The 21,273-nt window shown below is 42.0% G+C and overlaps 2 protein-coding genes across 3 annotated transcripts in view; one reads left to right on the top strand and one right to left on the bottom strand.

The window, feature by feature from the left end:
* Positions 1-4,939: 4,939 nt before the first annotated feature.
* Sfrp4 (secreted frizzled-related protein 4) lies at positions 4,940-18,980 on the bottom strand. Of its 2 annotated transcripts, XM_013032968.1 has the most exons (7): positions 18,967-18,980; positions 16,957-17,387; positions 14,964-15,044; positions 14,802-14,867; positions 12,533-12,731; positions 8,287-8,350; positions 4,940-5,265 (listed from the first exon to the last, which is right to left on the bottom strand). In XM_013032968.1, the coding sequence occupies exons 1-7, from the start codon at positions 18,978-18,980 to the stop codon at positions 5,074-5,076; spliced, it is 1,047 nt and encodes a 348-aa protein (XP_012888422.1). In that variant the 3' UTR covers positions 4,940-5,073. The 2 variants fall into 2 exon arrangements, with proteins under 2 accessions (XP_012888422.1, XP_012888421.1); XM_013032967.1 differs by lacking the exon at positions 18,967-18,980 and having other exon boundaries at positions 16,957-17,537.
* Positions 18,981-19,145: 165 nt separating this feature from the next.
* The window catches only part of Epdr1 (ependymin related 1), a 20,050-nt gene continuing 17,922 nt past the window's right edge, over positions 19,146-21,273 (top strand). The window contains exons 1-2 of the mRNA XM_013032945.1: positions 19,146-19,199; positions 21,068-21,166. Coding sequence (XP_012888399.1) covers positions 19,146-19,199; positions 21,068-21,166 — 153 coding nt within the window. The remainder of the gene's footprint in view (positions 19,200-21,067; positions 21,167-21,273) is intronic.

Genomic DNA, 21,273 nt, shown 5'->3' with positions numbered 1-21,273 from the left:
TTCTAAAATAGATCATATCTTAGTTCATACAAGGAATTTAAGCAAATATAAGAGGTTCGACATAATCCCCTGTATTCTTTCTGACTATAGTGGAATCAAACTATTTCTCAATAACAAGGCATAAAATAGAAAAAACTCAGACACATGGAAATTAAACAGCACACTGCTGTTACAGAAGAAATTAAAAAAGAAATTAAAAAGTTCCTACAACTCAATGAAAATGAAGATATATCACAAAGAAACCTATGAGATACAGCAAAAGCAGTCCTGAGGGACAAATTTATTGCTCTCCATGAACACATTAAGAAAACAGAGGTAGGCCAAGTAAATAATCTCATGATGCAACTAACACAAACAATCTTATGATGCAACTAAAACTGCTAGAGATACAAGAAAAATTTGAACCTAAAGTTGCTAGACAGAGCGAGATAATCAAAGTAAGAGCTGAAATGAATGAGATAGAGACTAAGAAAACCAGAAATAAAATTAATAAAACAAAAGCTGTTTTTTTAAGAAAAAAATCAATAAAATTGATGGACCACTGGCAAGATTAACTAAAAAAAGAAGAGAGGAGCCCCAAATCAATAAGATCAGGGATGCCACAGGAAAAATTACAACAAACATCTAAGACATATTTCCAGACTCTATACTCACAAAGGAAGGAAAACCTAGCAGAAATGGATTAATTTCTAGAGAAATACAAATTGCCCAAACTGAACCAAGAAGAAATAAATCAATTAAATATGCCAGTAACCTACAATAAGATAGAGGAAGCAATCAGAAGCCTTCCAACAAGGAAAAGCCCAGGACCAGATGGATTCACTATGGAATTCTATAAGACCTTTAAAGAGGACTAATACCCATACTCCTCAAGCTCTTCAGAGAAGTAGAAGCAGAGGGAGTAATCCCAAACTTACTCTATGAAGCCAATATCACACTCACCCCCAAACCAGGCAAAGACCCAACAAAAGAGAACTACAGACCAATCTCCTTGATGAGCACAGATGCAAAGATGCTTAACAAAATTCTAGCTAACAGAATCCAGAAACACATAAAAAAAATCATACATTATGGTCAAGTAGGCTTTATCCCAGAGATGCATGGATGGTTTAACATACGTAAGTCAATGAACATAATCCATCACATCTACAGATCCAAGGTCAAGAACCACATGATTATCTCCAATGACACAGAAAAGGCTTATGATAAAATACAGCACTCATTCATGTTAAAAACTCTGGAAAAATAGGAATAGAAGGAACATTCCTTAAAACAATAAAAGCCTTATACCACAGCCCAATAGCCAATATTATACTTAATGGGGAAAAACTACAACCAATTCCCCTAAAAACTGGAACAAGGCAAGGATGTCTACTCTCTCCACTCTTCTTCAATATAGTTCAGGAATCCTTAGCCAGAGTAATAAGGCAAGAAAAAGACATTAAAGGGATCCACCTAGGGGAGGAAGAAGTTAAACTATCTCTTTTGCAGGTGACATAATTTTATATCTTAACGATCCCAAAAGCTCCATCCCCAAACTTTTTTTTTTTGGGTCCAGTCCTGGGGCCTGAACTCTGGGCCTGAGCACTGTCCCTCAGCTCTTCAGCTCAAGGCTAGCGCTCTACCACCTGAGCCACAGCACCACTTCCGGCTTTTTTCTTATGTGGTGCTGAGGAATTGAACCCAGGGCCTCAGGCATGCAAGAAAAGCGCTCTACCACTGAGCCACCTTCCCAGCCTGTCATCCCCAAACTCTTAGAGCTTATAAACCACTTCTGCAAAGTAGCAGGATATAAAATTAGCCCACAAAAATCAGTCACCTTTCTGTAAACCAACAATGTACAAGCAGTAAAGGAAATCAAGGAAACAACCCCATTCACAATAACCTCAACAACAACAAAAAAGTATCTAGGAATTAGCCTAAGCAAAGATGTAAAGGGTCTATTTCATGAAAACTATAAAAGCCTTAAAAAAGGAATCATAGAGGGTACCAGGAAATGGTATCATGTTCCTGGATAGGCAGAATTAATATAGTGAAAATGGCCATAGTGCCAAAATTGATATACTCATTCAATGCACTTCCCATTAAAATCCCAATGACGTACTTTACTGAACTAGAGACAACAATTCAAAAATTCACATGGAACAACAAAAGACCTACAATAGCCAAAGCAATTCTAGGCAAAAGAAACAACGCAGGAGGGATCATGAGACTGAATTTCAAGCTCTATTATAAAGCCATAATAACAAAAACAGCTTGGTACTGGTACAAAAAGAGACCTGAAGACCAATGGAACAGATTAGAGAACCCAGAAATAAAGCTACATACGTACAGTCTAGTGATATTTGACAAAGGAGACAAAGACATACAGTGGAAGAATCAGCCTCTTCAACTACTGATGCTGGGAAAACTGGGTGGCCACATGCAGAAAAGTGGACCCTAGCCTATCACCATGCACTAGCACCAACTCAAAATGGATTAAAGACCTTAACATCAAACCTGATACTCTGAAACTACTGCAGGACAGAGTAGGAGAGACACTTGAACTTACAGGCACAGGCAGGAACTTGCTGAACAGAGTTCCAGGGTCACAACAAATTGGAGAGAGACTCAACAAATGGGACTTCTTTAAAATAAAAAGTTTCTTCACAGATAAGGAAATAGCAACCAAACTAGAAAGTAAGCCATCTAATTGGGAAAAAAATATACCAGCAATATATTAGACAAGGGTCTAATATCCATTATATACAGGGAACTCAAGAAACTAACCCCTCACAGATCTAACAAACCAATCATGAAATGGGCAAGGGAACTAAAGAAGAAGAGATATCTCTTCTCTCAGAAGAAGAGATTAAAAACAAAAGGCAAATGTTCATCATACCTGGCTGTAAAGGAAATGCAAATAAAAACGACACTGAGATACTACCTTACCCCAGTCAGAGTGGCTCACATTCTAAATTCAGCCAATGACAAATGCTGGAGGGGATGGGGAGAAAGAGGAACCCTACTGCATTGCTGGTGGGAATGAATGCTAAGACAACCACTTTGGAAAGCAGTCTGGAGGTGCCTCAGAAAGCCAAATATAGACCTCCCCTATGACCCATACCACACCTAGGCATCTACCCTGAACAATAGGAACCAGTAAAGAAGGGCACATGCACCTCCATGTTTATTGCAGCACTGTTCACAATAGCCAAGATTTGGAAACAACCCAGATGCCCCACTACTGATGAGTGGATCCAAAATTGTGGGACCTATACACAATGGAATATTATGCAGCCATTAGAAAGGACAAAATAATGGCATTTGAAGGGAAATGGATGGAACTAGAGCAAATTATTTTAAGCAAGCTAAGCCAAGAACAAAGACACAAATGGCACATGGTCTCCCTGATATGTGGATGCTAAAGCCAAAATACGAGGAGATATGACAAAGTAAATGGGAATAGAAAAACAAAGGACAGCCACTCATTTTGTTGTATCATTACTAAGTGACTCCATGATCTTGACCTATATGGTAGATATATGCACGCAACTGAGGCAAGCCCAGAGGAGGACACAGAATAAATGGGAAACGGAACAACACACAACAAAGGGGCCCAGCAGCTGCACTGGGCATAGAAGAACAAGAACTAAGCAACCCAAAGACAGCGATGGAAAGGGAGGAATGAGAGGGAAAGAGGGAAGAGCCTACACTAAGCAAAAGAAAGTAGTATAAACATCACTTGATGTGGAAGAAATAATTTGTATTGCCAAAGCTCATAACATTCACAAACTTTATAGATTGTGGTAATGACAATTTGCCTTGTGAAGGTTAAAATGTGTTTGTGACTTTAAGTATCACTATTCCACAATACTGTGAAATATGTGAAATTTATGTAATCACCTAATCTCAATTAGATTGAGAAAAGTTAAAGAAAGATGGGTTAGTAGTGATGGGTGACAATGTTGTCAGACACCTTGTATTCATATACTGTTTTGTAGAATCGGAACTTCTTTGTACAATTACTTAAAGTGAATAATAATAAAAAAAGCTAATAAAAAGGCATTTAAATGTATATTTCACGATTATTTGAGAGAGTAAAGAACCTAGGAACAGTGCTTTACTTATAATGAATAATAAATGAAAATTTTTCATTAAAAAAAGAGCCCAGGCATTATCTGTCTCTCCGTTTTATTTGCCATTACTATTTTAGCTTTTAGAGTTTCTAGCTAAACACTGAGCTGAAAGTCTTACAAACAAAATAACTAATGAAATGTCTTGCTCTCTAGATGTTTCACTCATCAGGAAACTCCTTACACATCATCACAACACAAAGATCTTTTAAATATTCATTTCTCTCACTTTCCTAGATGATTAGATTTCCAATTACATTTTAAAATATCCCCAGATTTCTAGCAGGAGTTAAATGGATATGAAAATGTGGGGTTTCCCCCTGCTTTCACTTTTATTTGATGTTGGTATAATTTGTGGAGGGGAAGGGAAAAAACAAATCGTTTAAATAGGGGTATAGGTGGACCCATTGCAGGAATGAGATGTACAAGTCGTTATGTTGAAAAATGAACTTTACAACTTTGGCCGGGGGGAGGGGAGTATGGGGCAGAGATGGGGAAGGGATGGGAAGGGGAAACAAAGGAGAAGGCAACAATGCTTGATAAGAAATGTACTCATTACCTTGCCCATGTAATTGTAACCCCTGTATACGATATTTTCACAATAAAAAATGTGGGCTTTCCCCCCTAAAACAATTGCTTTGTTTCAAATATGGCATTAATTTTGCAATGTGTATATTAGGACAAATGGTAAGAATAGAATTACATTTCCTCCCATACAAAGATCACACAGTATGCACACATATCTGCAAAAAGTCTTCTGACCAGCTTTATTTATTACACCTTCCATAGCAAATGGTATACCATTAACATGACATAGGTGGCTTATAAAGATGAAAGAAATCCTATCAGTAAGAAAAATCCTGCAAGATGGTGTCTAGAAAGAGTGTGGGCACCATAGGTGGCTGTCCGGGGAAACGCTCAGCCTTGTCTTGTGAAGAGTCTCCATTGTGAAGAGCAGTTAGCTCACAGTCTTTTTGGGGTTCATTTTCCTTTGAGCACTTCTAGCTTTAATGTTCTTCTTAGGGCTGGCTGGTTTGGGAATGGGTGGCTTTGCCTTTGGTTTGGGGGGGTTGCTACGACTGATACGTCCAGCTGTGCGTTTCTTGTCTTGAATTGTTCTTTGCTGTTCCTGCAGCCTCTCTTCCCACTGCTGAGAAGCAATTAGTGAACAGGTCTGTCAAGTACATTTAAATCTGTTTGCACAAGGATGAGTATCATACTTCACAGCACAGCTGCAGATCCATTCATTTGTTCCCCATTCATAAAACCCCTCATGACTAATAAAAGAGCTAAATCTACACAAGTGAGATGCAAAGACAAGGGGACATTGGTACCAAGGAAAAGCCTAATCCCTGTAAAATGCCCTTCATGCGTCTCCAGAATCAGCCCTGCTATCAATTTACTGTCAGAGGAAAATCACAGCATTTGCTCTGACTTGACTTGAAAAAAATTACTAATTTTGGAGGTCATTGAGCTGAGCAGTAATGATTGGAGGCAATAATGCTGGCATGGATTATGTTCACAGTTACCTAGATTCCTTTGTAGAAACTTGAAGACCATTTTTGCTGAAACCCTGAGATGTCAGATGAGTGAAGAAAAAATGGGGGTAGGAGAAGAACAATGACATTTCCATCTCTGTGTGTTCCTTTGCTGCCAATAACCTTGGATCTGATTCTACTCAGTTCTGCATGCACACATACCTGTCATTTAAAAACATGTTTTGTTGAAGACTAAAATATGGAGTTAGCACAGCCTGTTGCATGTTGGAGTTGCTGTGTGCTGCTTCTACCCTTCCCTGTGCTTTCAGTACAGCTCAGGCATCTACAGTCTCCCTATCTTACCATAAGGCCCTGAACAAATCAGGAAGCCAGGGTGTTCTATGCCTGACAGTGATTCATTCATGCGGCAGTTCCTGGGTCAAGTCGGCTGCCCATTCACCAGACTCAGGATTCTTGACCTCAAAAGGAGAACAACTTCTGAGATCATGCCCATAGACAATGGGCAATTATCAAACTTTAGCCTGCTTTAGAAAAATTAATAAAAGCCTCTGGTCCCTTGGTTAAGTGACCAGCCTGATTAGCTCTTTGAGCAGTGTTAGTTCCCTTCTGCTCCTAGCTGCAATCCTAATAAAGGATTTTTGGCTGTCTTGTTCATAATATGTGGCTCCATCTCCTTTCTGCATCACACTCAGGGGCTCACCTACATCCACAGCAGCAGAGAAACATACTGATGCCTAACACAGTAACCCTGGTGAGGAGATCCCCTGTGAATGCTGGAGACCATGATAGAACTACCTTCTATGTATACTGTTCTTGATTTTCTGCACAATATGCCAATGGTAAGGTTTAATTTATAAATTATTACTAATTAATATATAGATACCAATCAATTAATATAGTAAGCAATATACTAAATAATCATCATTAATGTGTAAAAAGTACTATAAATATTAATAGCTATTAATAATTTTATTATAATTTACTAAACTAAGGCAATTATAACATACTGGAATAAAAGTCAGTGAAGAGGTTTAACTCTCAATGTACATGATTGTGTACATTGTGTATTGTAGCTGGGGGACGAAACTGATCTTAGTCACAAACAGGAATTCAGGGTAAATGAAGAATTCTGCCAGCTGCCCAGACCTTGGAAAAACTGATCAACTTTCCCTGAGAGCAGAGGTGAATTCTTTAAGAAACTCATGTCAGAAATAAGTGGAAGTTGTCTCACTTGGACAGTCACTGGTTTGTATTACCACGTCTATGTCCCTTCTTTTTTACAGCATATTTCCTCCAATAAGAAATCTGAGATGAGGTGAAGTGGTGCACACCTGCAATCCCAACCATGTGGGAGGCATAGATAGAATTGCAGCTCATTGTATGTGGCTCCAGGGAAACTCTCAAGACAATGGTTGAAAATAACTAAAGCTAAAGTGCCTGCTGCAGAGTGTGAGGCTCTGAGTGCCAAAGCCCAGTCTAGCACTCCCTGACCAACAAAACAAAACAGAAAAAAAGAAAAAAAACTTTGTGAAGAAACATAGGCAGGACAAAATTCCAGGCACCACAGATGCAATGGAAAAGAAGGCACTATCTTGCCCTTCTAGGGCACAATTCTAAACCTCAAGAGCAATACCGTCAGCATTGTGTGTGCTCTCCCATGGAGACTGTTTTCAGATTCTTACTGAAGTTCGGGGGAACACTGCAGCCAGGGTGAACGGCCTGACAAGCTATGACTCTTGAAAGCCCTCTTTTATCTCTGCCCTGTCAGGTCCTTATGGTCAGCCTGCTTTCCTCATAGATGCTTCTAATCCACCGCAAGAGAAAGCAGACACCCAGCTCCTCCAGAGTTTTCTGTCTAATAACACCGAGCACTTTATGAGTCAGCAGTCATGAGGTTTAGGTCTGATTCAGTGCAGAAGCATGGGCCCTGCTGTGCAGAATGCTGAGTCTGGAGAAGCAGTGTCATAAGTATCAATATATCCCCTGGCCTTTCCCAAGGTTCTCTGTTCTTACCATCTACAAAAATGTAGGCAAAACAGACCCTTTTATGAAACCAAAAATACAAATGCTCAGGATCACTCTAAATTTATTTTTCAGAAGAAAGGAAATGCTTTAAAACATTTGGACCAATTACCTTATGTCTTCTCTGATAACAATTTCTGCTCTTTGAGCAAAAATGATTCTAATTCTTATAATTAAATTGTTAACATCTGCAGAATGTTACTAAGATACATTTGGCCACAAAATAGTTTTTCACCTTTTTTTTCCCCTTGAAAACAACTTATTTTAAATATAGGGAAAGATTTTGCTAGGTACCATGACAGTATGAGTTTTAGAACAAGTATATGTTGGTTCTAATTCTAGTAGACATAATTCTGCCCACATGTCTCTTACCGTTTACTAACAGCAGTTAAACTGTAATTCACTAAGGAGATAAAAATTCTGCTTTAATTTGTAAACAACAGAATATTCAAATGGAACTAGAAGTTGACTCATAACTGTTCTCATAAAAATGCAAGGAAGAATGATTATACTTCTTTAGTTATCTGTTAAAAAGGCAGATAGTGTATGGTTTCTGGCAACCTGTGAGCTCCGATGCAAAAATATGAAGAATTCCCAATTCCACAGAATTTCCTTACACGAGTTTGTAACAGTGTTGCTAATATACTTACTATGGATCTTTTACTAAGTTGATCTCTCCATTTTTCAACTAAACAATTTTCAAGGAGCATCATCCTGAAAGAAGCAATTTATCTTAGTAATCAGCATTTGATTATAAAAGCAAAAAATTAAACATGAAAAAATTATAAAATGTCTTCAAGAATCCTTCTGTCTGTAAGCCATATATCTATCATGCATATTTCATTAGCATTTCCTTCTTCCTATGTGCATATTTTCAATGATGTTGGCTATTTAGATCATACTAGATATTTCCTTTGTCCATATAGTATCCTTTTTCTGATTAGAAAAACTAAAAAAAAAAAAAAAAAGCCTTTAATAGCAAGCTGGGCACTGGGTCTCATGCAAATAGCTCCAGCTACTCAGCCTGGGCAGGAAAGTCCACGAGACTCTTATCTTCATTTAATCACACACAAAAAACCCAAAAAACAAAAAAACCAAGGTGGAAGTACAAGTGTGGTCCAAATGGTAGAGCACTATCTTTGAGCCAAAAAGCTCAGGGACAGTACCCATGCCATGAGTTCAAGCCTCAGGACTAACACCAAAAATAAAATAGAAATAGAAATAAAAATAAAATAGAGTAAAATAAAATAAACATTATAACTATGGAATCCATTCCCCCTTTTGCTTAGCTATGACTCATTACCCACTCATGTGTTGGACATGGTAGTGTGTACTGGCTCAGGGCAGATTTCTAAAAGTTGACTAATTGAGTCAAATGATATTGTGTGTGTGTGTGTGTGTGTGTGTGTGTGTGTGTGTGTGTGTATATGTGTGTGTGTGTGTGTGTGTGTCCTGGGGCTTGAACTCAGGGTCTGAGCTTTTATGCTTAAACCTAGTGCTCTACTACTGAAGCCACATCTCTACTTTTGGCTCTTGGATGTTAATTGGAGAGTCTCATGAGCCAGGTGCTAATGGCTCATGCCTAATAATCCTAGCTACTCAGGAAGCTGAGATCCAAGGATCAGAGTTCAAAGCCAGCCTGGGCAGCCTTCCAAATCAGCTAGAAGTAGAGCTATGGCTCAATTGATAAAGCAGCAGCCTTGAGCAAAAAAAATGTTCAGGAATAGCACCCAGACTCTGAGTTCAAGCCCCAGGACTAGAACAAAACAAAAACAATCAAAAACACATTTTCAACACAGCGTGACAAATTATTTTCTAAGTCATTGTAATTTCATGCAATACACTGATATTAAGAATTAAGTTAAAATGGAATCTTTGGATTTCGTGGTTTTTGGACTTGAGACAGTAAATTGTAATGGTTTAGTTACTATTTGTAGTTTACTTAAAAATATTGTTAAGGGGCTGGGAAGGTGTCTCAGTGGTAGAGCGCTTGCCTTGCATTCATGAGGCCCTGGGTTTGATTCCTCAGCACCACATAAGCAAAATGAAAAAAGCCGGAAGTGGCGCTGTGGCTCAAGTGGTAGAGTGCTAGCCTTGAGCTGAAGAGCTGAGGGACAACACCCAGGCCCAGAGTTCAGGCCCCACGACTAGACCCTCCCCAAAAATATTGATAAGTAGTTGTACAAAGGAGTTTCCATTTCACAAAGCAGTTTATGAACACAATGCATCTTGATCAATGTCACCTCATATTTCTTATGGAATTTCTTTCTGTGGATTTGTACACACATATTTATTTTTGACATCTCAAATACGGATTTGTACAAATTCTTCATTAGACAGGTGGCCATTCCTTTTTTGTGTGATCGCAATTTCTCAATTTTTATTTGCCTTTCTGTGTTTATGTGATTTTTATGTGTATAATACTATGTGGCCAACTCTGCATAGCGATATTTTTCCTTTTAATTTCTTGTATTAGCCTTCCACATATTTAACTAATCTTGTCCCTTCCAGTTAACTTTTAAAATAATTTAATCTATTTTAAATTTACTTTATATTAGAGTATAAGTTGAAAAATATGATTTTCCCCAAGTCTGAATGACATATTCTCTTTCCCTCATATCATTGTATTTCTTTGGAATAAAAATCTCTCTTTTGCTTTAGAATCTGTATCACATATTTCTCCTGTGTTTTACTTATATTAACATCCTTATATCACTGGTTGTGATATACCAGTTTTGCACCAGTTTTGTGTATCTTACAAGATCTCCTCCCGTTACGTGTGTGTGTGTGTGTGTGTGTGTGTGTGTGTGTGTATGCTGGCACTAGGACTTGAATTGAGGTCCTAGGTGATGTCTCTTAGCTCTTTTGCTCAAGGCTAGTGCTCTACCATTTGAGCCACAGCTCTACTTCTGGTTTTTTGGTGGTTAATTGGAGATAAGAGTCTTATAGCCTTTCCTGCTTGAGCTGGTTTCAAACTGTGATCTTCATATCTCAGCCTCCTGAGTAGCCAGGATAACAGGTATAAGTCACTATTGTCCGGCCTATTATCTTTATTTTTAAAACCTCCTTCCATCCCTTCCCAGTTTATTTTTCCACATAATCATAAACATCATTTGTGAATACATAAATCCTCATCCCAAAATATTTGTACTGGGGTGGATTTAAAATCCATTCATTTGTCCAAATAAACAAGACCATTTATCTCCCCATCTGCAAGTAGAAGTAGTGCAGAGACGAGCCTCAGGGGAGAGGCATGCCTGCTTCTTGAAAGAGACACAAATGCAAGTTGACAAACAGCTTGAGAGCTTAGAACCCAGGGCAGCATCTGAGGCTGGGCACAAATATTGTGGGAATACAGAACAAGAAATGATCTAAGTGAAGTCCCCCTGAAAAGGGACTTGTTTTCTTCTCAGAGGAATGGGGTCTTGACCCCACCAAGAAGAGAGATATATGCACTGACAGCAGAGAAAGAGGTTACTTCTTATAAAAAGTAGTGATTTTTCTGGAGAAGTATATTTGCAGCAACTTAGGGGTCATGCATTGGCACGTGGGCTAATGCACTCAACTTCATATTCTAAAAAATGGTGCTGATTATAAAAAGAAGAGTAGCAAATTGGTGGGGTGACAAGCACTCCAATCTAGGGTCGTGTGTGTGTGTGTGTGTGTGTGTGTGTGTACATTCATGAAACACTTATCTGTAATTTGCCAGGTGTGGACTTGACAATCACACTGTATTTTTTCCCATGCCAGGACCAGAGCTTGAACTTAGGGCATCTTACTCTCCCGTGGATTTTTCACTCATGGCTGACATTCTACCACTTGAGTAACACCAGTTCCATCTCTGAAACTCTGGTACCTCCACCTCTGGCTTTTTACAGATTAGAGATACAAATCTCACAGATTTGTTTATCTGGCTGGCTTCAATCCTCAGTTCTCAGATCTCAGACTCCTGAGTAGCTGGGATCATAGGCATGAGCCACTGGCACCTGGAAATCACACCTTCTTAGATTCTAAAGGCTCATACCTGCGGTCATAGCTACTCAAAAACTTGAGATCAGGAAGGTCATGGTTCAAGGCCAACCCAGGCAAAAAGTTCATGAAACTCCTCAATCAACAGCTGAGCATTGCTAGCCATGTGAATCTGTCGCCCCAGCTTTGTGGGTGGCTGAGATTTAAAAATAAATAAATAAAGGATCATGGTTCCATGAGACTCCATTTCAACAGAAGAAGCCATCACAATGGTGTGTACTTATTATCCCAGCTGCAGTGGAAAACACAGAATGCAAGGATTGATGGAGCTCCAGGCCCAGGAAAATAAGTGAGACCTTATCTCCACAAAACCAGTGGAAAAAGAGCTGGAGGCATGGCCTGGCTGTACAGTACTTGCTTACCAACTGCAAGGTCCTGAGTTCAAACCCCATTACTACACATAATAATGGACACACACATTCACAGCTTTGTATGAATACATCAGGAAAATCCATAGATGGTTGATCAGTTGACCGCTAAGTTACAAAAGATGTTATCAAAACTTCTTAATACTTTTCACATTAGACTTGGCCAGATAATTGAAAAAAGAATTGTTCTTACTCAAAGTGATGTACTCATCTGTACAGTTTTGGAACTGCTTCGTGAATTCTGAAATTGATTTTTAAAGATTCTACTCAAATATTCACATCTCTAGTTTTCCCTCATTCGGTTAGCAAAATAATTAAGGCATCCAGTTCAGGACTTACCTGTCCTAAGAGGATCTATACTATCCTAACAGAGGCATCTATAAAAACGATTCTTGGCAAGATTTTGCTGCTGTTTTTAAAACCACGCCTGCTACATGAGGTCCCCTGCTTTTGTAAGCTACAAGCAGTTATGCCTGCCTGCCTGCTTCTCCCAGCTTACCGAGAGCGCCACTCATAGCACATGATGAGGACATCCTGATGGGGTAGGATGTGTGGACACTGGCACGAGGAATTGGTGATGAGTGGGACTTGGGTTCGTGGGATGGGTGACAAGGACTTGAAGATCTCCTTTACATCCACCACTGTGGTCACTTCATGGCACCCACTCCTCTGCACAGCTTTTATTTTGGCATGGATGACTGCAATGAAAAGGCAATGTAAGTGTTGTTGAAGCTCTGGAGGAAAAATGGGGATGGTAAGTTCAATTCAAATTTAGGGACTCTTATAAAGAATCACTCCTGTCACTGGGCTTATGTCCAAAGCAGTCGCAGTGTAGACTAAAAAAAAGACAAAAGAAAAAGAGCCCTTATAGTTTCCTGGTCAATGCAAGGCATCTCAAATCGCTAACCTTGTTTTCAAAGTCTTGAATCACACAGCAAGATAGAAAAGCAAAATTTTAGAAGTGGGCTTTACTCTGGGGTTGCCCTTGTACGTCAGGATGAGTTTCATAGAAACAGATTTTTTTTTTTGCTTCCATTCTCTTTGAAGTCAATACCACAACTCTCAGGTTCAGAAGTCACTGTAAAGTTCCTATTCCAACAATCATACATCAGATGCTTCAACTTCTAGTTCATAGGGAAAATAATTAAAGTTGCAACATTTCCTTGAGGATAGCTGTTCACAATCCTCTGGCTTCACAGACTGACAAGGCAAGGTCAGGGGTGTGGAAGTAGAATTGTTATTACAGATGGCTGTTAGTGTTACTGTCTTTGATCAAGGTTTAAATTCTGACTTCTTTGGTTTCTTGCTATTATTACTGCCTCTTGTGGAGTGGAAATCAGCCCAACTATGAGTTGGTCTTGAATTGCAAGCTAGGAATCTGGCTGCAGGAAGAACCAAAGCACTTTTACAAGAAAGGCTTACTCATTAAGGTGGATCCAGAGCATGGCATCCCAGAAAATAGCATGACAGAGAAATATTCACATTGAAGAATGGATCGTGGCATAGAAAGGACTGCGGAGATGAGATTAAGACAATACCTAGGCCTAGTGCTAGTGGCTTGTGCCACTAATCCTAGATGCTCAGGAGGCGGAGATCTGAGGATTGTGGTTCAAAGCCAGCCCAGGTAGGAAAGGCTCTGATACTCTTATCTCCAAGTAACTACCAAAAAGCCAGAATTGGAGGTGTGGCTCAAATGGAACAGTAGCCACCTTGAGCATAAAAAGCTTAGGGACAGTGAACAAGCCCTGAGATCAAGCTCCAGGACCAGCATACATATGCCTTCCAAAGGAGCACACACACACACACACATGCACATGCGCGTGCGCATACACACATACACACTATCTACATAGAACATATTTCAAATAAAAAGCTACCTGGAAAGATAATGTATGATCATGTATTTTGTTGTTGTTGCTGTTGAATTACTTTCATTAGCTATGTGAGATTCCCAAACCTGATGACTTAAGTCTAGGTTACTTTTCCAAATTTCTGAATTTCCATACTCCTCTTACTTGAATAAATAAATAAAGTGATAAACAAGCCATCATTTCTTATGAAATATGAAAACTAAGTTAGCAAACAAACAGCATTGGCGTTTCTTTTTTCAACAAACATTTTATTATTCTAGGATAAATAGTATAGGAAATGCAAGAATATATAAACAGGCTAAGTAGATGTTTTTAAAGGCATTTTAATGAAATTTACTTTCAAATGATGGTAGTTGAATTAAAATTGTATTAAAAACCTTTAAAATATCATTTTCCTTGGAAGCAAAGGCTAAATGAGTCATCCATAGAAGATAGAGGAGGACATGTGAACTATTTTAATATACATGTCCTCACGATTTCCTGAAGATGTTAAATATTTATAACTATGAGTTTAAAAGATACAGGAGCAGGACTAAATGCTCTGGGTCTCAGTGATCATAACCTGGGCTACTTTCCATCATTCTTGTAGCAACAGAACCAAAGGAAGAGATGAAGGGTACTGTGGTCTTTTCTAAGCAAGTATCACACTATAAATCTAATCTGTACAAGTGCCTTTATGGGAGACTGCAGTAATTTACTTTGATTCATCTATAAAAGTAAGAAACTTTCCAGTTGCTATTATGTCATTGAGAACTCCACAGAACTGAGTAGAAATATCAACCAGTGGTGGTGGTTTTCTTTCCTCTGTGATGATTAGATCCAGCTTGGCCAAGGGTACAATTTTTGGTTTTCTAACGTACACTATGTGAACAGTGAATGGCTGTACTGGGAACTCACCATAGCTGTAGTTTTTGCTCAGATATGTTGCCAAAGTTGGCTTCACCTTCTTACATTTGCACCGATCTAAAAGAGGGTGGGAAAAGAGATTTTTTTAAAAAGCTGGCAATGGATCCAGACGTCTTTGCAGAGAATAAAAGGGAGTCTGAGGAAAGAACTGACCGGGGCTCATACGTTTGCAGTCAGCGTCAAGCGGCTTCTCCTGTACCATCATGTCTGGTGTGATGTCCGTCCACTTCACATCTGCAACACAAACAGGGCCGGCCACACCTCTGTGGTCAGTGACTGATTCTCCTCAAAATAAGGATACAAATGAGCCAATCCACACACCCTGATAGTCGTAAATAGTAATGCTAGCAGGTGAGAAAGGCAGTCTTTTATACCAGCTCTGCTATCCACGCAAACACTGACACAATGCACATCTGTTTAACCAACTGGATAAATCACATTACTCTCTCCCAAAACTGTATCGCAATGTTGATTTTTCCCAGGCTCCAGTGGCTCACACCTATAATCCTAGTTACTCTGGAGGTTTGAGATCTGAGGATCATAGTTTGAAACCAGCCAGGGTAGGAAAGTCCATGAGACTCTTGTCTCCAATTAACCAGCAAAAAAAAAAAAAAAACACAAGTGAAGCTGTGCTCAAGTGGTTGAGCACCACCCTTGAGCATAAAAGCTAAGAGATAGAGGCCTGGCCTTAAGTTCAAGCCCCAGTACCTGCACAAGCACACATACAAAAGAAATGTTGATTTTTTTTTCAAGTTAGCACCATTAAAAAACAAACACAGAATATTTCCAAGGACTGGAAGGTGGCTCAGTGGTAGAATGCTTGTCTTGTGTGCATGAGGCCCTGGTTCAATTCCTTAACACCACATAAGCAGAAAAAGCCAGAGGTGGTGCTATGGCTCAAGTGGTAGAGTGCTAGCCTTGAGCTGATGAGCTGAGGGACAGTACCCAGGCCATGAGTTCAGGCCCACAACTAAAAAAAAAAAAAAAAAAAGGGAAGAAGAACATTTCCAAATCCCCACCTCATGTTTTACAGAGTAGGAAAGTTCACAGCTGCGTAACACTACACCATTTATAAGATTTAAGCCATAAGCTTGGCACTGGTGGCTCACACCTGTAATCCTAGCTACTCAGGAAACTGAGGTCTGATAACTGCAGTTAAAAACCATCCTGGGCAGGAAAGTCCATGAGACCCTAATCTCCAATTAATCACCAAAAAAGCTGCAAGTGGAGTTATGGCTCCAGTGGTAGAGTGCTAACCTTGAAGAAGAAAAAAAAGCTCAACAACAGCACCCAAGCCCTGAGTTCAAGCCCCAGGAAATGCACACAGAAGACACATTGAAGCTGCAAATGTATTTTGTAAACACTGACTTACTTAGAGATGAGTTTGTATTTGCCTCCACTTGACAGGTTATCTTTCCTGTTTGGGCAATGCTCAGTGACCTAACTACAGAAACCACACTAAGAGAACACAGCCCTGAGCTCTTAGGAAGGCGGAAGCTGCCCTGGGGGATGCCTATAGAGAAGAAAGAGAAACTTTCCCTAGGTTCCTTTCAAGAAGTAACTGTAGGTCTGCTCCTTGCAACAAAAAACAGTAAAAGGACTCAAGAAAGGAAGGAAGTGGATCAGTGGTCAGATCAACAGATGCCACAGTCACTGGCTCCTAGTCAGAGACCATGAAACAGATGCCACCGTTTTCCAGGTCAGCTCTCCTTACAAACCACACTCACGCTGGCCAGAGATGACCACTGCCGCTTTGAACTTTCCAGAAGCCTTATTAAATGACAGAACTTTCGAGAAATGGGATTAAAAGACAGAGCATTAGCCTGCAGCTGGTGGGATGGGCTTAGGCATTCGATGAGTTCACACAGGCACTGGGCTTTGCACAAACCCAGTAAAACTTAGTCGCTGCCATCATCATGAAAAGCCTCATTGCCAATTGCCTCCTTGTAAGCAAAATCTGTCTGCACTCCCTCCAGTCCTGGAGTCTCCCCACCCTACACCCCCCGGCCGATCCGTGGTGAAATCTCTGGGAGTAAGCCATCTCTCATTTCAAGTCTCATAGAAGTGCGATGCGGGGCACCCGCGGGCGCCCATAGGTGTGGCCCCCTGGTTTTCAGCGGCTGCACCTCGCTCCATCCTGCCTTACCCTCAGGAAGGTCGGTGACGATGGCCTCGGGGGAGATGCACACGCCCCGGTCATAGAGGGGCAGCTCGTCGCAGGCCAGGCTCTCGGGCCAGCTGTGGTTGTACCTCTTCATGAGCGGCTCACAGCCGTCGCGGGCGCGCTGGCACACAGACTTGCAGGGCTTGATGGGGTCGTGCAGGAACTCCAGGGCGCAGATGGGCGCGTACATGGCGCACAGGAAGAAGCGCAGCACGGCGCTGCAGTTCGCGTCCACCAGCTCCTCGTACTGCTCGATGGCCAGCACGGCGTTCTCCTGGGTACTGTGGTGCAGGTGGTTCGGCATCCGCGTGAGGTTCCAGGGCATGTGGCGGCACATGGGGATGCGCACGGCCTCGCAGGGCGCGCTGCGCACGTCCCGCGCCAGGCGCAGCCACAGGCACAGCGCCAGCAGCCTGGGAGCCCGCATGGCCCGGCCCGGCGCAGACGCGCTTCCCACCGGCCCGGAGGACCCGTCTCCCCGCGCCTCCTGGATCGGTCCCGGTCCTTTCTCCAAGGAGCAAGTTTGGGGAGGCGCAGGGGACTTCCTCCTCCTAGATTCCAGTCTGCGGGGCTCTGCCCGCCGATCGCCCGCACCGGGACCTCACCGCTCCGGGAGCAGCCGGCCTCGGCCATTGCGGGACCCTATTTATCTCGACCCGTCCCAGGCCCTCGGTGCGGGGCGGTGACTTCGTCTCCGCCCCAAATGGCTGCAATCCTGGTCCCCTCAAAGTCCCTCCTTTTCAGTCTGACTAGTCCTTCTACGGAGCAAGAAAGGGAGCGTCTGGAGCCAACCCTTTTGGACACCAGATACGGGGATTGCCAGAGAGGGCGAGAGAAAGAGAGACACGCTTCGCTCTTTGTGCCGCGCCGTCCCCCCGCCCCAGGTTCGGAGTTGGGGGACCAGAAGGAGAGCTGTAATACCGCGCTTTTCCACGAGGGGGCGGGAGGCGCGCCGAGTCGTGAGACGGCGGGGCGGACCCGGGAAAGCTGTGGTCAGGGAAGGTACCCCCCTACGTGGCTTGGCGTTTGTTGGCATTTGTTGTTGTTGTAGCTAGTGGACATTAGTTCTGGTTCAAGTTTGTTTTCTTTCCTTCCCCCCCCCCTCCCCGCCAACTGGCTCTTGGTATGTTCCTGTGCCAGTAATTTAGAATTACAGGTTCAGGAAGTGGCACCGGGGCTCAGCGTGGTAGAGACGCATCCTTGAGCAAAAGAGCCCAGGGACAGCACCTAGGTCCCGAGTTCAAGCCCCACGACCGACAAAAAAAGAAAAGAGAGGAAATGTTCTCTTCCACCACCTCTTGTGTTCTAACTACCAGCTCCTTTCTGCAACACGAGAACAGACAGACAATTTGGGACATTACAGTGTGAAAGATTTACCCATTCTCAAGTCATTTCCATTTCAACAACTTAAAATCTTGGTCTTGGATATACTCCTGGACAGGTGCTTGAACTGATCACGAAGCACTGTGCTGTGGAGATCAAGTATGCACCTTTTGTTTTTTCTCATCTACAGAAAAGGGAAGCCTTATGGTTGCAAATTCGCATCAGACTTCAGACAGCAAGGCTTCTACTGCATATTTATATAATGCATCAAAATAGGGCAATGTTCTCTGAATGGTATGCTTTAAAAACCTAGTTCAAGCCAGGTGCTCACACCTGTAATCTTAACTACTCAGGAGGCTGAGATCTGAGGATTGAGGTTCAGAACCAACCAGGGTTAAGACTGGCCATGAGATTCTGATCTTCAGGTATCTACCAAAAGGCTGGAAGAGGAGGTGTGGGTCAAGTGGTAGTGCACCCAGGCCCTGAGGTCAAGCTTCAGTACTGATGTGCGTGCATGCATGGGTGTGCACGTGCATGCACACACACACACCAGTTCAGGGAAGGAATGAGAATGTTGAAAGGGATGACATTGATCAAGATATATTGTATTCATAAACTTTTGTTAAGTGATAACCCTTTGTACAACTATTTAAAGATAATTTTTTTTACAGAGAAAAAAACATATTTCAACTGGAAACTTGAATTTAAGGCATTTTTTGTCTCTCTCCACCTTAGACAAAGTTAGCTTAGTTTTGAATCTTAGCAAAACCCATTATTAAACTAGCTAACATTAAAATAAAATCAAGAAGTCCAAATGGAGTGTATTGAGCCTCTATAATGGACAAGTCATGGAGCTAATTACTCAAAAGGCTTTACTTTTTAGGGAATACAAATTAAACATGGTAAATTAGGGTGGTAAACGAAACAATTATATTTCAGGACTGAAGGAGTTTGGTGTTATTTGGAGGTACCCAGATGTTGAATCTAGAGAGCTATTCTGCTTTCCTATAGAACAAATCTCAAGCTCCAAAGATACCAGGCCAGGGTATGGCCCAGGTGATATCTGCAGACTCTCCCATTGGTGAACCGGATCTAAAGCCCTCATTGAATGACATCAAGTGCCATTCAAGCCCCTACCTATGGAACAGAGAAAGAGCAGGTGCACATGCTCTTGAGGGAGGCAAATGTGGACAGGGCCCAAATTTCTGCAGCCAATCTAAACCTACTGCATTTGGTTTTGGTTTTGTTTTGTTTTACAAGTACCACATCCATCACTAAGTTTCATGAAATGCCCTGAATCATTTCTGATTGCAAGACCTTTAAGCAAGGATGAGAGTACTTAAAATAGTCTTGCCCAGGTCATGGAGATACCTCAGTGGCAGAGCACTCACCTAGCCCGATGAGGCCCTACGTTCACCCCCAACATCATAGAAAAAGGAAATGAACCAATCATGTGGGGTTTTTTTTTGTTTTGTTTTGGGGCTTGAACTCAGGGCCTGGGCACTGTCCCTGAGCCTCTTGTGCTCAAGGCTAGCATTCTACCATTTGAGTCACAGTGCCACTTCTAGCCTTTTCTGATTATGTGATACAGAGGAATTGAACTCAGGGCTTCATACATGCTAGGCAGGCACTCAACTACTAAGCCACACTCCCAATTTTTTAGATTTTTAAAATTTTATTGTAAAGGTGATGTTCAGAGGGGTTACAGTTACATAAGGCAGGTAATGAGTATATTTCCTTTTGAACAGTGTCATCTCCCTCATTCTCTCCCAGTTTTTCCCCTTCTGACTCTGCCCTCCCCCCAAGTTGTATAGTTCATTTCCAACATAGTAGATTTCTCTTTTCCCTTTGTTCTTTACACCATCCCCTCCCCAAATCAAAGAAAAAAAGAAGAAACACAAACAGTACAATCAAAAACTTCTTGCTCCCATTTCTTGAAGTTCACTTCAATAAGCATCATTTTATATGATCATATGCTCATAGTTATTGAGCCCTTTCGATCCTCTCCTAAGCATATCCTCCTTAGTTCTCTGTGTTCACTGTGTGAATGTTTAGACTGCTGCTTAATTATTAGGCTCAGGTGTAATTATTTGTTACTCACTATCCACTGGATTTACTTGTAGATTTATAGACACATTCTAATTATTATTGTAATTATTCTGGCTTTTCGGTGGTTAACTGGAGTTAGGAATCTTAAGGCCTTTCCTGCTGGCAGGGATGGTTTTAAATCTTGGTCTTCAAATCTCAGCCTTTTGAGTAGCTAGGATTACAGGCATGAGCCACCAGTGACAGCAGTCTCAGCACTTTTGATTTTTAGGGCTGGAGCATTCCTAGCCACGAGTTCCCTGGTTGGGGGGGGGGGGGGAGGAGAAGGGAAGCAAAATTGGCCCCTGTGTTCTACCACCAATGGGCCTATGGCTTTAAAATTCAAACCCCAGTCTGATGGTTGCCCGAAGTTTTAGCTCAGCTTCTCCTGGGTGAATAGCCCCCAAGCAACTCAAGGTCAGCCAAGGTGGGACTGACTCAAAGCAGAGGCCTCTGAATTGGGGTCTTCCTCTGTGATTCCAGACCCCATCGCACTGTCTCCACCCGAACCCCAAGCATCTTGGCTCAGCTTGGTCTCCCCAACTTCCTTCGGTCCCAGGCAGGCTGGGGAAGGCGAGGGGGGGCTGGCTCACTGCTCAGTAACCTTGAGCCCCAGCGACCTTGAGCCCTTGCTCCAGTGCTGGCAAAAGGGCCATAATGAAGCCGCAGTCATCGCTTCACCCAGGGGCCCATCTTTCCACCTTCTATTGGTACACCCAAGTCGCGGTGTGCCAAGAGCCCCTATTCCTCACGTGGACCCCGAAGAAGTCGCTGCGGGTCACCGGTGAGTGCCTTGTCCGGCAGAGCTCCCCGGCCCGCCCCGCCCTCCCCGCGCGGCCCTCCGGCTGTGAGCGGCCCCGCGGCCACAGCGCTCCCAGCTGGCAGCCGCGA

Source organism: Dipodomys ordii, unplaced genomic scaffold (assembly GCF_000151885.1).
Source record: "Dipodomys ordii isolate 6190 unplaced genomic scaffold, Dord_2.0 Scaffold160, whole genome shotgun sequence".
NCBI classification, from domain to species: domain Eukaryota; kingdom Metazoa; phylum Chordata; class Mammalia; order Rodentia; family Heteromyidae; genus Dipodomys; species Dipodomys ordii.
This window is presented reverse-complemented; position numbering and strand designations above follow the sequence as displayed.